Below are 13038 nucleotides of genomic sequence, written 5' to 3' on the forward strand. Positions count from 1 at the left end.
TCCAGACTTTCGCATCAGAGAAGTTTGCTGATCTGGCCAGGAGTGATGGCTCACCCCTGTAATCCCAGCACTTTGGGCCAAGGTTGGGGGATCACTTGAGGTCAGGAGTTCGAGACCAGGCTGGCCAACGTGGTAAAATACTATCTCTACTAAAAATACAAAAATTAGTCGTGGTAGTGCATTCCTGTAATGCCAGCTACTCAGGAGGCTGAGGCAGGAAAATTGCTTGAACCCAAGAGGTGGAGGTTAGAGTAAGTGAGATCACGCCATTGACTCCAGCCTGGGTGACTCAGTGAGATTCCATCTCAAAAAGAAAGAAAGAAAGAAAAGAACTGCGCTGGATCCTTGGCTCAAACAATCTGGCCCAAGTTGAGAGGTGCTGAACCACCAGAGGAAGGCAGGCCTTGGTGGCCCTGCCCAAGCTCCCTCCATGCCCCCACCCCAGGCCCTCACCTGCAGGTCTCGGTTGTGGTTTTCACACAGGAGCTGCAGGAAGCGGAGGATAGGCTGCATGATGGTGATGACCGCGCTCATCTCCAGGTCATCCTTGGTTTTATCAGCAGTGGCCTGGCTGCCCTCCCCAGACTGGTAGTGGTCATCAGGGTCGGCCTCCCTCCTGAAGGTGGTGAAGGCTTTCCTGGTGGCAGCAGAGGCCTCCAGCAGCTGATCCCGGACCTCTTCTGTTATCTGTGTCGTGGGCTCTTTAGCTAGAAAGCAAGCGTAGGACATGAAAGGCTGGAGTCCTCAGGATTCCTGTTCACCACTCCAGAGGTGACACTCAGAAACCTATGTTCCTGTACCTCCTAGAGATCTTCAAAGTTGGTAAAACACTCCAAGAAGTCAACCTGCTCTCAAGTCCTCAGACAGGATTAAAACTGAGCCAAGCCCTGCCACCTTACTTGTGGTTCTACTATTTCATCTATGTGTGCAGTGTGTTTTAGAGGAAAAGCCTTAGTACAGGTTCTGTCAACTTCACAAATCTAAGGCTCTGGGCCTCAGCTTCCTCACCTGTAAAATGGGAGAGCATCTATGAATACTATCTCAAGAAAGTTCTTCAGAAGTTCAACATAAAACTAATCACAATTATTGTTGTAATGACGACTGGTCCTTTTGTAACTGTCGAAGCACCATGACTAGGCACTTTGTGTGTGTTATTTTATCTCACCCTCGGAATAACCCTGTGAGGTAACCATGGTATTACAGTTAACAGCAATGACTATGCAGCCAGATGAGCTGAGTTCAAATGCTGGCACCAATGCCTTCTAGTTGCAAGTCCCTAATGATTTAATTACCATCTCTGTTCCTCAGTCCCCTCATTTGTAAAACGGGGATAACTTAATTTTATCTATCTTGCAGAGTTGACACGAGTGTGAAATGAGTGGAATTGTAAAGAACTCTGAACAGTCCAGCACAGTGGCTCACACCTATCAACTCAGCTACTCCAGAGGATCACTTGAGGCCAGAAGTTTGAGACCAGCTTGGGCAACCTAGTGAGACTCCATCACTACAAAAAAAATTTGTTTTCAACATTAGCCAATGCGGTGGTGCACACTTGCAGTCCCAGCTACTCAGGAGGCTGAGGTGGAAGGATCATTTGAGCCCAGGAGTTTGAGGCAGCAGTGAGCAATGATCACGCCACTGCACTCCAGCCTGGGCAACAAAGTGAGATACAGCAAGATTCCGTTTTTAAGAAAGAATGTTGAACACTGCCTGATTCCTAGTAAGCACTTACTAAAAGGTAATCATTCTTCTTTTTCTTCTCTTTAGCTCCGTTCTAGACCAGCTGTTTTCAACCAGGGGTGATTTTGCCCCCAACCCACCCAGGGGACAACTGGCAATGTCTAGAGACATTCTGGGAGTAGGGGTATGCCACTGGCATCTACTGGGTAGAGGCCGTGTATGCTGCTAAATATCTTACAGTACACAAGACAGCCCCAGAACAAAGAATTCTCCAATGTCACTTGTGCTGTGGTTAGGAAACCCAGTTCTAAATTTGAAATGTGAGGCTCAGAGCGTTGAACTTCCTCAAAACCATCTGACTGCAACACTTGCGGGTGTACCCACTCCCCAGTACGACTTCTCTTCTTGTGAGACACTGGATAAAAAGTTTTATAAACTTTCCAGTACCTTAGGAAACAAAAGAACATTATTCGACAAAAGACTGACACACAGTTTTAAAATACGTATTTCCCTCAACTTTCTCTAACATTAAATAGAAATCACAGGAAAAGAATACTCATGAATTCCTTGCCAATAAAACCCTAACCTGGACCAAGAGAAATGTTCTTTATTAAACAGGAAGATCTTTCTGAGCAGCAGGGCTTCAGCTCAGGTCACTGAGGAAGAATTACATCATAACCAGGCTGGTTTTTCTTCCAAAAGCTCTCATCAGAATGCATTTTGGAGCCTAGAAGTAATGAAAACAATGAAGGAAAACAAGGACTCCTCTGTTGTTCACAGTCCAGCTGACTGAAGACTGAGGAACACTTACCTTTTTTCCGTGACGGGGCATCCCTGTCTACCTCGTCGTCTTTCTTCTTATTTCCCAAGTCACTGGTGTTCACTGTCACTGTTGCTTTGATTTCTTGCTGGGCCACCTTCATCCGGTCATAAAACACCTTAAAGAATCTCTCTGACTTCTTATCTTCCGTCAAGCGGCAAAAAAAGGAGTGCTGCAAAGGAAAATCCATAGATTGTCAACACCGTAACTCACCCGAAACTGCACCCCACTCATGACACCAAAACCTAACGAAGATCACAGCCAGCTGCAAAACCTCACGCATGATCTAAGTTTAAATCAGTATTAAGGACCACTCCACATACTGTAGTTTTCTGGGTTCCAAGGCCTGAGGTTTTCAACACAGAGCCTTTAAAACAAAGTGTGGTGGCTGGAACAGACACACAGGCTTTGGGAACATGCTCAAGTGTGGTGGGCAGACTGTTGCCAACAAAGAACTCCCTTCCACCCTTGCACACATGCAAAACTGTTAATAATGAAACCTGACTTTTTTTTGGGGGGGGGGGAATTACTGCAGGGCCAATCATTTGTTTAAGGGCTTCTACGCACTCTTCCCCTGGGCAGAGCCTTAAGAAAAATATACACAGGAATAATATGTGCTGCCTGTGTTCATGAACAGGTAAGGACGACGTGTCCATAAATCAGACTAAATTATGCTAAGTAAAAAGTGCTCAGGAAGCTACACAATTATATTACAGATGCTCAGAGCTGGTGAGGGTGACACGATGCTGTAGTGATTCCAGAATCTTCACAAAAATCTTGATCTTCAAATCAGGCCTCAAAGGGCATTTAAGAGTGGTTAAATAAAGAAGCTCAGATGAACAGGTAGCTCTCCTCTCGGATACACATTTGTTTTTGGAGCCACTGCAAGCAATAGTATACACAGTTGATGTAAAAACACAATATGGTGTCTCAACTTCATTTATGAGTATTCGCTTTTCACCCCTTTGCAAACACCACACTGTTGTAAATTATTTACATAAAAATACAATACGGTCATTTCCAGAGAAATAAAACAAAGCTCCAAACAATATATTTGCTTCTCCCAGTGGATCTCCTGCCAATTTCAGATCCTCCCATTTGGAAAGATGGCACTTTGCTGCAGAAGGCAGTCCTAGGCTTCCAATCCCAGAAAGAATTTAAATCTTATCACCTTCTTGAAGGCCCCAAACTCATGAAACTCTAGTCCGTACACACCCCAATGCCCGATTCAGCAGCGCCCTAGAGAACCACCACATTTCCATCGTTGACAGGCACCTTCAGCCACTGTGAATCTTCCAGCCATTGACTTACACACTTTGTGGACAAACACCTGTCCTGTCTGCCCACAATGCACTTCCAGGTCATGCCCCTTCTCCTCCCGCAACCGTTCTTCTTTACTTCTGGTTGTTTCTTACAGCACAGGGCACATCCTTACTGCCTTTGCTCCCTGGTTCGGTTTCCCTCTAGCCACTGCCAAATGCCAGGACACAAGTCACCACCTCCTCTAGGGTTAGCCTTGTCATCCTGTGTGTCACTGAGGCCTTCACAACTCCCACTCTGGAACCAAACTAACTCTGAAGTGTCCTCCATTGCCCTTTACTGCCTTTTTTTTTTCTTTTAGGTTTCCTGCTCTTTCACCCATTCATCCACTCATCCATCTGTCTACCTACTCATCCATCCACCCATCTTCCTACCCATCCAAACATCCACCCACCCACCTACTACTTATTTTGCACTTGTCATTAGGTGGGCCTATGCCAGTTATAAGAGAAGTTGCAGTGAGCAAAAAGGAGCCTAGACCTCCCCGCCATGAAATTGACAGCCACAGGAGGAAAACACATAGTGATTCAACAATCACTGTTTACTAAATAGCCTTTTATCCCTACAAAAGTGACCCAGGAGGCTGCTGGCAAATAGACACTCAGTATCACTGCCCTGCTCTTATGTTCCCAGCTCTCCCATGGCTAGAACCCCTCATCTTTTGGTCTCACCACCAATGCCACCTGTTCAGTGAGGCTGCTCCTACACCTGCTCCCAAGCCTCCTGCTTATTCTCCATGCCCTGTTTTATCTTCTTCACAGCAATTAAGCCCTCCGAATTGCACTGCTGCATTGACTCTGTGCCTTTATGCAGAGTGCAAGCTCTATGAAGGCCAATGCTTCACCTGACTGGTTTCCAGCTGCCCCTAGAGCACCTAGAGAGGCTCAGCACATAGAAGGCACTCGATGATTATTTAATAAAAGAATGAATATAACCCAACACTTTATGGCTCCCCTTAGCTGGATGCCCCATTCTCCAGAGTCAGATCCTTTTTATATTTGGTGGACATGACAAATAAATCTCCAAAATAAATGAATTCTGGAAAACTGCTCAAATACAAGAAACCAACTTCCAGTTGTTCACTTCGAGACCTCTTAAACCCACAGATCAACAAAAGAGAAGATGGGTAGGGACAAAGAATGCAACCTGAAGCCACCTAATTATGGTGACTAAATTTCCCACCAAGACAGGCCATCCAACATCTCGCCCATGCGGGCTTACAGGGGACTGCCTGATAAAGCCAGGGCCCACCAGAAGGCGGCTGCGCAGGACCGTTCGCTTCAGTTGCTATCCCAACGATGTTCTCATGGCACAGAAGCAGCTTTAAAGGCATTCTGGGACAATCTGGTCATTCAAGAAAACAAAAGCCCTTCAAGTAAGTAAGTAAATGAATAAATAAAGCCCGCCATCTGTCATCTGATAGCAGTGCCACACAACACACACAGATAGCCTGCTATAGACTGCACTGTCTGACAGCCAGCCAGGTGACCCAACAGTTGTCAATTGCTAGGGTCAGTGTAAGGGAAGCTCTTATGAGATGAGACAGGGCCAGGCGCTGAGTATGCTGCACTGCTCTGTGTGTTTCTGCCACGGCCACCAGGTTTGTTTCTCGTTACTGATTCCAGTCCTCAGTCACACAAGGGTTTAAAGCAGCTTTATCGAAACAATGTGCTCAATAAAATCATAAAATGGACAGTAAGGTCTAGAAGATACCAGTAAGCACAGAAAACCAAAAAGAGAATAGGTTAGGAAGTAGAAGATGGGAGTGAGGATTCAGAGGAGTCCCAGGCTGGGCTGAGGCCACGCTGAAATGAGAGGTGTGCTCAGTTACACTACTCTTGGTATGAAAAGGAGAAATACAACCAGTGCCTCAAAAGAAGGAAGACGTTTCTTCACCTATGCATTAAGCCCAGCATGCATTAGCTCTTTTTCCTAATGCTGTCCCCCAACCCCCACCTCCCCCAATAGGACCCAGTGTGTGTTGTTCCCCTCCCTGGGTCCTTGCACTTTCATTTTGCAGCTCATACTTATAAGTGAGAATATGCAGTGTTTGGTTTTCTGTTTCTGCATTAGTTTGCTGAGGATAATGGCTTCCAGCTTCATTCATGTCCCTGCAAAGGACATGATCTAATTCCTTTTTATGGCTGCATAGTATTCCATGATGTGTATGTATCACAATTTCTTTATCCAGTCTATCGTTGATGGGCATTTGGGTTGATTTCATGTCTTTACTATTGAGAAGAATGCTGCAACAAATGTATGAATGCATGTAACTTTATCACAGAACAATTTATATTCCTCTGGGTACATACCCATTAATGAGATTACTGGGTCAAAGGGTATTTCTGGTTCTAAATCTCTGAGGAATTGCCACACTGGGAAGACGTTTCTTAACAGAGGAATTAGCAGGGCAGGCTTTGCAGTCAGACTGCCTAGGTGTGAGTCCCAGGTCTTTGACCCACTGGCTCTGTGGTCTTGGGCACACTGCCCAGCTCCTCTGAATCCACACGGAAGGGCTGCCATGATGTATGCCAAGGGCTTAGGACAGTGCACACTCATGGTGTTAATTTAGTTTTTCTACTAGCATTACATTAGTAGAATGTGAAAACCCCAAGGTGAAGGCGACCGTGTGAGCAGCCAGGGCAGGACAGCAAGGTGAGATCGCTGTTTCCAGAGTCAGAAAGGCCTGGATCTCAGCTCCACCACTTACCAGCAAGTGTCACAAAGTAACAATGTCTCTGAAACCTGAATCTTCTCATCTGCAAAATGGGCAATAACTGTACTTCATGGGTGATCATGAATGCTCAACGAGATCACCACAGCAACATGAAAGCTAACACTGCTTTCAAGGTACCAGGAGCTCAGGCAAACCTTCACATGTTATCACACCCAAAAACCCATGGAGCTGGTTACCACTATCATTCCTTTTGAGAGATCAGGGGACTGTGAAAGACAGTGCACATCAAGTGTTTTAGCACAGCCCGAGGACAGCCAACTATGAAGAATGCAATCTCACCAGTATGCCCAGGTGAAGAGGGGTACAACAGACAAAGAACAGGCAAGGGCTTAGGGCTCAGGCCCCCTAACTGAGAAACCAAATAAAGATACTCCCAGCCGGGTGCTGGGGTGCGTGCCTGGAGTCCCAGCTACTCTGGTTGCTGAGGCAGGAAGATCTTTTCAGTCCAGGAGTTCAGTTCAAGGCCTACCTGGGCAACAAAGTGAGACTTCCGTCTCAATGAAATAAATTAAAAAAAAAAAAAAAATGAAAAAGGTACTCCCAAAGGAGGAAGTGGGGTTTCTAGAAGAGATGCAGTGGTATCTATTGTGAGAGTAAAAGTGAAACACGATGGTAGCATGGGTAAATAACTAACATACTTCTTGGAAGGAGTGTGCCACGGGAGCAAAGGCAGGTAGAGGAGCAGCGGTCCTCAGGGAGGGCCTTCTGGAATTGCTGGCTGTGGCTGCTGGAGGCATCCACCTGCCCGCTCTGGTACCTGGTGTGAACTAGACTTAGAGAAACAAGGCCCCTCCACACAGGCACAGACCTGTTCATTAAGCCTTTTTCTATAATGACGCGTTCACAGGGCGTGGGTGGGGAGTGGAGTGTCCTCCTCAGGAGTGTCTCCCTAGGGCTGCTGGGAGCTGAGAGCAGAGGACTGGGTGCACAGCCTCCCTCCCCCAGGTTCCTGAAGTAGGGTTCCTTCACACACTACATGCCTCTCCCCCCCCCCACCCCAATCTCTTTCAATTCATCACTCTTCACTGGGACCAAAAGCAAATCATCAGAGATTTTACTTTTCCAAACTTTTCGCTCCACCCCACCTGGCAGGTGTGAGGTAGCCCTTCAACACAAAACCTGGCCCAGAACGGGAAATACCCATTGGCGGTGAAAGAAATCAAACTGGCAGTTGCTAGGTACCCATCAGTGCTGAGCTGGCTAAAGAAAATGTGCTACATATAAACCATGGAATACTACACAGCCATAAAAAAGAATGAGATCAGGTCTTCTGCAGCAACACGAATGCAGCTGGGGGTCATTTTCCTAAGCAAATTGATGCAGGAACAAAAAACCAAATACTGTGCTTTCTCACTTATCAGCGAGAGATAAACACTGCGTATTCATGGACATAAAGAGAGGAACAACAGACAATGGGAACTACTTGGAGGGGGCAAGGGTTGAACAATTATTGGGTACAATGTTTACCACCTGGGTGATGGGATCATTTGTACCCCAAACCTCAGCATCATGCAATATACCCAGGTAACAAACCTGCACATGTACCTCCTGAATTTAAAATAAATGTTGAAAAAAACAAACAAACAAACACCAAAATGATGGTTGCCTCTAGGGGTGGGGGCTGTGAGTAGAAAAGGACTATCAATGGGAATAAGACAACTTTCTGGAAGAAAAGAAACGTCTTGATCAGGTCACAGGTATGGTAGACAGAATGGCCCCCTCAAACATGTCCACGTTCTAGTGCTCAAAACCTGTTAAAATTCTGTCTTACGTTGTGAAGGGGAATTAAAGATACAGACGGAATAAAGGCTGCTAATTACGGACCTTCAAGCAGAAAGATGAGCTTGGATTGCCAAGGTGAGCCCAACATAATTACAAGGGGCCTCTGCAGTGGAGGAAGGAGGCAGGAGAGGAGGATGGTGAGAGGCAATGTGAGAAGGACTTTACTCATCATTGCCAAACCTCAAGATGGAAGAAGGGGTCGCAAGCCAAGGGATGTGGGCAGCCTCTGGAAACTGGAAGAGGCAAGGAAGCATTCTCCTCTAGAATCTCCAGAAAGAAGCGCTGGCCTGCCAACACCTTGCTTCAGTCAAGTCTAGTAAGGCTAGACTTACTATATAAAATACTCATTATAAAATAATATGTTCGGTTACTTTAAGCCATTAAGTTTGTAGGAATTTGTTACAGCAGCCACGGAAAACTAGTACAATGAATATAAATACATTTGTCAAATCTAATCAAAGTCTACATTTAAAATCTGTGCCTATGATTACATGTCAAATATATCACAATAATAATAATTTTACAAAAAGGTAACAGAAAGTCGGCTTTGTTCCCAGAAATCTGGGGAGCTCTGAAAATGTGCCACCTTCTGAGGCTGCCTCTCCACCAGAGGAAACGGTATCTACCCGCCCCTAGGCCGACCTCTCCTCACCCTCCAGTCATCTCCAAGTCACATTTGTTCCCTTTCCACATAAGCTGTCTCACCAGAGTCTTCGGAAATTGCCAAGGCAGATACCATCATTCATAAATCACATTATAAATGAGACAGCTCGGATTAGGAGACGTCAGTGACGTGTGGCACAGCTACAACCAACTTCCCTCCTCCTGCCTGCATGGTGAACCAACAGGGACGACCTGCCCAGCGGTCAGGCTGGACTCAAAGGCTAGGAAAGCAGAAGACACGAAGCTGGTTTGGGGGCAGACCCTCAGCGCCAGTCCCAGACATCCCTGACGACAGGTCTGACCCGACATGCTTTAAGGAAGAGGCCAGGTTAGGGGCAGGCTGAGGCAGTGACCCCCGCAGTGACCGTTTCCATCCTGGATCCACTGGGCAGGGGAAAAGGGAAGTGGGCGTAGCTGCCGTCAGCCAACCTTCACCCACAACAAAAGAGTAAGAGAACACAGATCACAGAACCCTGCAGTTGGAAGCACTGGATTCAGCAGTTTCCAAACGCCTTTTTCAGCAGGGCAACGTGCTCCTCTCCAATCCCCAAACACTGTCTTAGGTAAAGAACCCCCCTCCCATACCCAGATAAAAGAGAAAAGGCAAAACTGCTCCATCTAAAGCAGAGCAAAGAGGGTCCCCTCCCTCTTCACATTGAAACTCCTTGGAGCTCCAGGAGAGCAGCACTTGAAAACCACCCACGACATCCATCCCTTCACATTTCACAGATAAGGAAACTTAAGTCCAGAAAGGGAAAGGGACTTGCCAGGGCCACACAGAACCTCCCTCTCCTGACTGCTCAAGACAGTTACTTTTGACCACACTGGGGTGTGGCTGGTTGAAATCACAACCTGAGTTTACATCCTCACCTTCTGGTAATTGTCAAGGAGACAGTTTTCCATCCTTGGGTTGACTAAGCTGTAGAGGGACCAATGAATCAGTGTCTTAGATAGATTAAAAGAATAAGAAACTACCTTTTCACATCAGTCTTGAAAATAATAAAATGTTGCTTCATTAGCCTGGTGCCCCTACCTTCGCCCGGCCTCACAAATCCTTGCAAACCTTGAAGCGTTGTTATGACGAGCCTGCCTCACTTCAGGAACAAGAGCCATCTGAGGTTAGGGGCTAGCAGACAGTGGCAGCCGCCCTGGTGGCAGCAGGAAGACGAAGGGCCTGGAATTATCACTGGATGCAATTTGGACACTCGTCTTTGGCCATTTACATAACACCCAGCTCCTTTCTGGTGGATCCACCTGTCTTACCCTTCCCTTGAAAGGGGTATTATTGTTAGACAACCGTAGCACCTTGCATCTGAGTAGTTCTTGGTAGTCATCAAGGTATGTTTCACACCTACTGTTTCATAACAACCTTGCTGGTTCCCAGCTTCCATGTGGTGCTGACATCGCGGTGGTAGACCCTCATTTTTCAGCTAAAGTATCCAGGGCACAAATGTGGTTAAGTTGCCCACGATCACACGGCTGGTGAGCGAGGAGCCAAGGCCAAAATTTAGGTTTCCCGACTTCAAGTTCTCCAGGTACTCTGACTACTCGTGTTTTATTACCTAGTTCAAAAACTAGGAGGGGGACACTCCTCTCTTTAGGTCAAAGAGGTCACAGTCCCAATCAAACTGTGTGGACAAGTGGTCCTGGGGAGAATAGGAACGATAAATCTTCTCTATGACCTAGACACATACCCACCAAGCCATCTTACCCCGAATTCGGGAAGTTCAGGGGAAAACACAGGCCTCACAGTTCAAGGATGCTGGCGCTCCCTGAAACCTGAGCCAGCCTGCTGGTCCCTGTCTGGGCTACCAGGACATTCTGGGGGAGGAGCCCCTTTGTGGCATCTCAGCCACAGGACGGGGCAGTGGTGGGGAGCAGAGATGGATGTTCCAGGGTGGAGCCTGGCAGGAGCGGGGCTGGCTTTCAGGGGAGCAGCCCAGTGCACAGTGATGGCTGTGTGACTCAGATCCTTCCCCAAAGAAAAGTATTTCCATCCCCAGTTGGTCCACTTTTCAGGAGCCCTCGCTCTACGCCTTGAGATAATCCCAAGAATGGGAATTTCCATCTCATTGCCTCGTAAGACTCAACCCTGACCCATCCAGCCCACGACACTCACCACAGCTGCTCACTTATCTGCTGCAAAATGATTTAAGTTCTAACAATAAGGCCAAGAATCTGAAAAACGTGGCTGCTGAACAGTGAGCCAAAGCTTGAGTTTCCATGGGCTGAGGAAAATTCTCTGTGGGCATCTTTGATTTTCTTTTCAAATCAATTGAGAGTCTCACGAACTTCAGGGACATCTCCAACGAGACTATCCCACTCCTGCCCAGCTTGAACAGATACTCTTTGGGCGACAGAGCAATGCCGGTGGCAACCAAGAGGTGGGGTTTACCCTGGCTGTCTTCCTATGCCTGTGATTAACTGAGAACTCACCACTCCCTGGGGATTCTCTCTGCCAGTTTTATTATAGTGAACGGCAACCAAATGATTCCAGTTTGCTGGGTACTAAGTGTTTTATATGCATTATCTCATTTAATCCTTATAACTACCCCATGGGGTAGGTGCCATTATCATTTCCACTTTATAGACGAGGAAACTGAGGCCCCAAGAAGTAACCTGCTGAGTCATCCATCTAGTGAGTGCCCTGGAACCCAAGCCCCACCTGTCTGACGCCTCAGCCCTGTTCCCAACACCTTGCTCTGTTAAACATCTCTCTCCTGAGCAAGAGTCTGTCCCACTCTGAATACTTTTTGGCATTTTATAATCTCCCCTACCTCTACTTCTACCCACTAGGTCTTTCAGAGGCATAAAAAGGCTCCTCTGACAGTAAAGAATAGCAGCAGAAGGTACACATTCGAATACCTCAACTTTCCCATGACGTTTAACACATTTGTTAATACAGGCTCCCAAACAATCCCCTTCTGCAAGTTGAAGGACTGCCAGGTCTGGGGTAATAAATTATTAACAAAACCATTGTCACACCATGACTGCTGTGGGTCTGGAGTCCTTTTTTTAGAAACCAATGATTACAATCAAAACTCAAAGACCAGGAACCATGAACCAGGTAATAAAACACACCTGGGTAGGCAGAGAGTGCCTGGAGAACTGGAAGTCAGGAAACCTAAATTTCGGCCTTGGCTCCTTGCTAACCTGCCATGTGGTCAAGGGCAATTTACGTAATCTCATTTGTGCCCTGGGTTCTTAAGCTGAAAAATGAGGGTCTTAACACCTGTGATGTCAGCATCACATGGAAGCTGGGGCCCAGCAAGGTTGTTAAGAAACATTAGGTGAGAAAAACACTTTGATGACTACCAAGAACTACTCAGATGCAAGGCGCTGCAGTTGTCTAACAACAATACCCCTTTCAAGGGAAGGGGAAGACAGACAGAGTCAGAAAGGAGCTGGATGTTAAGTAAATGGCCAAAGACGAGTGTGATAATTCCAGCTGGTTCTGGTAGGTCAAATGGCCTCTAAGTTGACAGCAAAAACACAATGGATAGCAATTCCCATTAACTGTCACAATGTAGAAATTTTTTAAGTTTAGCTGGCATAAAAAAGAATGAGATCATATCTTTTGTGGGAACATGGATGGAGCCAGAGGCTATTATCCTCAGCAAACTAATGCAGGAACAGCAAACCAAACACCACATGTACTTGCTTATAAGTGGGAGATAAATGATGAAAACTCATGAACACAAAGAAGGGAACAGCAGACACTGGGGTCTACCTGAGGGTGGAGGGTGGGAGGAGGGACAGGAACAGAAAAAATAACTACTGGGTACTGGGCTTAGTACCTGGGTGATGAAATAATCTGTACAACAAACCCCTGTGACATGAGTTTACCTACATAACAAACCTCACGTGTACCCCCAAACTTAAAGTAAAAGCAAAAAAAAAAATTTGGCTGAAATTTTACTAGCTATAGAAGCCATTCAAATTTCCGCATGTGCAGAGATAAGCACTGCTGCTTCCACTTCTCAAAGTTTAATACACTTAAAGGCAGAATACAAGCTTGTGTTAGACCTTCCTCTCA

General features: G+C 46.4%; 1 protein-coding gene across 14 annotated transcripts in view; it reads right to left on the reverse strand.

The window, feature by feature from the left end:
• The window catches only part of ITPR1 (inositol 1,4,5-trisphosphate receptor type 1), a 353358-nt gene that overhangs the window by 77902 nt on the left and 262418 nt on the right, over window positions 1-13038 (reverse strand). For all 14 annotated transcript variants that reach the window (XM_074404869.1, XM_074404867.1, XM_039478545.2 and 11 more), the window contains 2 exons: window positions 2492-2672; window positions 454-707 (listed from right to left, as the gene is read on the reverse strand). In XM_074404869.1, coding sequence (XP_074260970.1) covers window positions 454-707; window positions 2492-2672 — 435 coding nt within the window. The remainder of the gene's footprint in view (window positions 1-453; window positions 708-2491; window positions 2673-13038) is intronic.

The sequence above is a fragment of the Saimiri boliviensis genome, chromosome 8, assembly GCF_048565385.1.
Source record: "Saimiri boliviensis isolate mSaiBol1 chromosome 8, mSaiBol1.pri, whole genome shotgun sequence".
NCBI classification, from domain to species: domain Eukaryota; kingdom Metazoa; phylum Chordata; class Mammalia; order Primates; family Cebidae; genus Saimiri; species Saimiri boliviensis.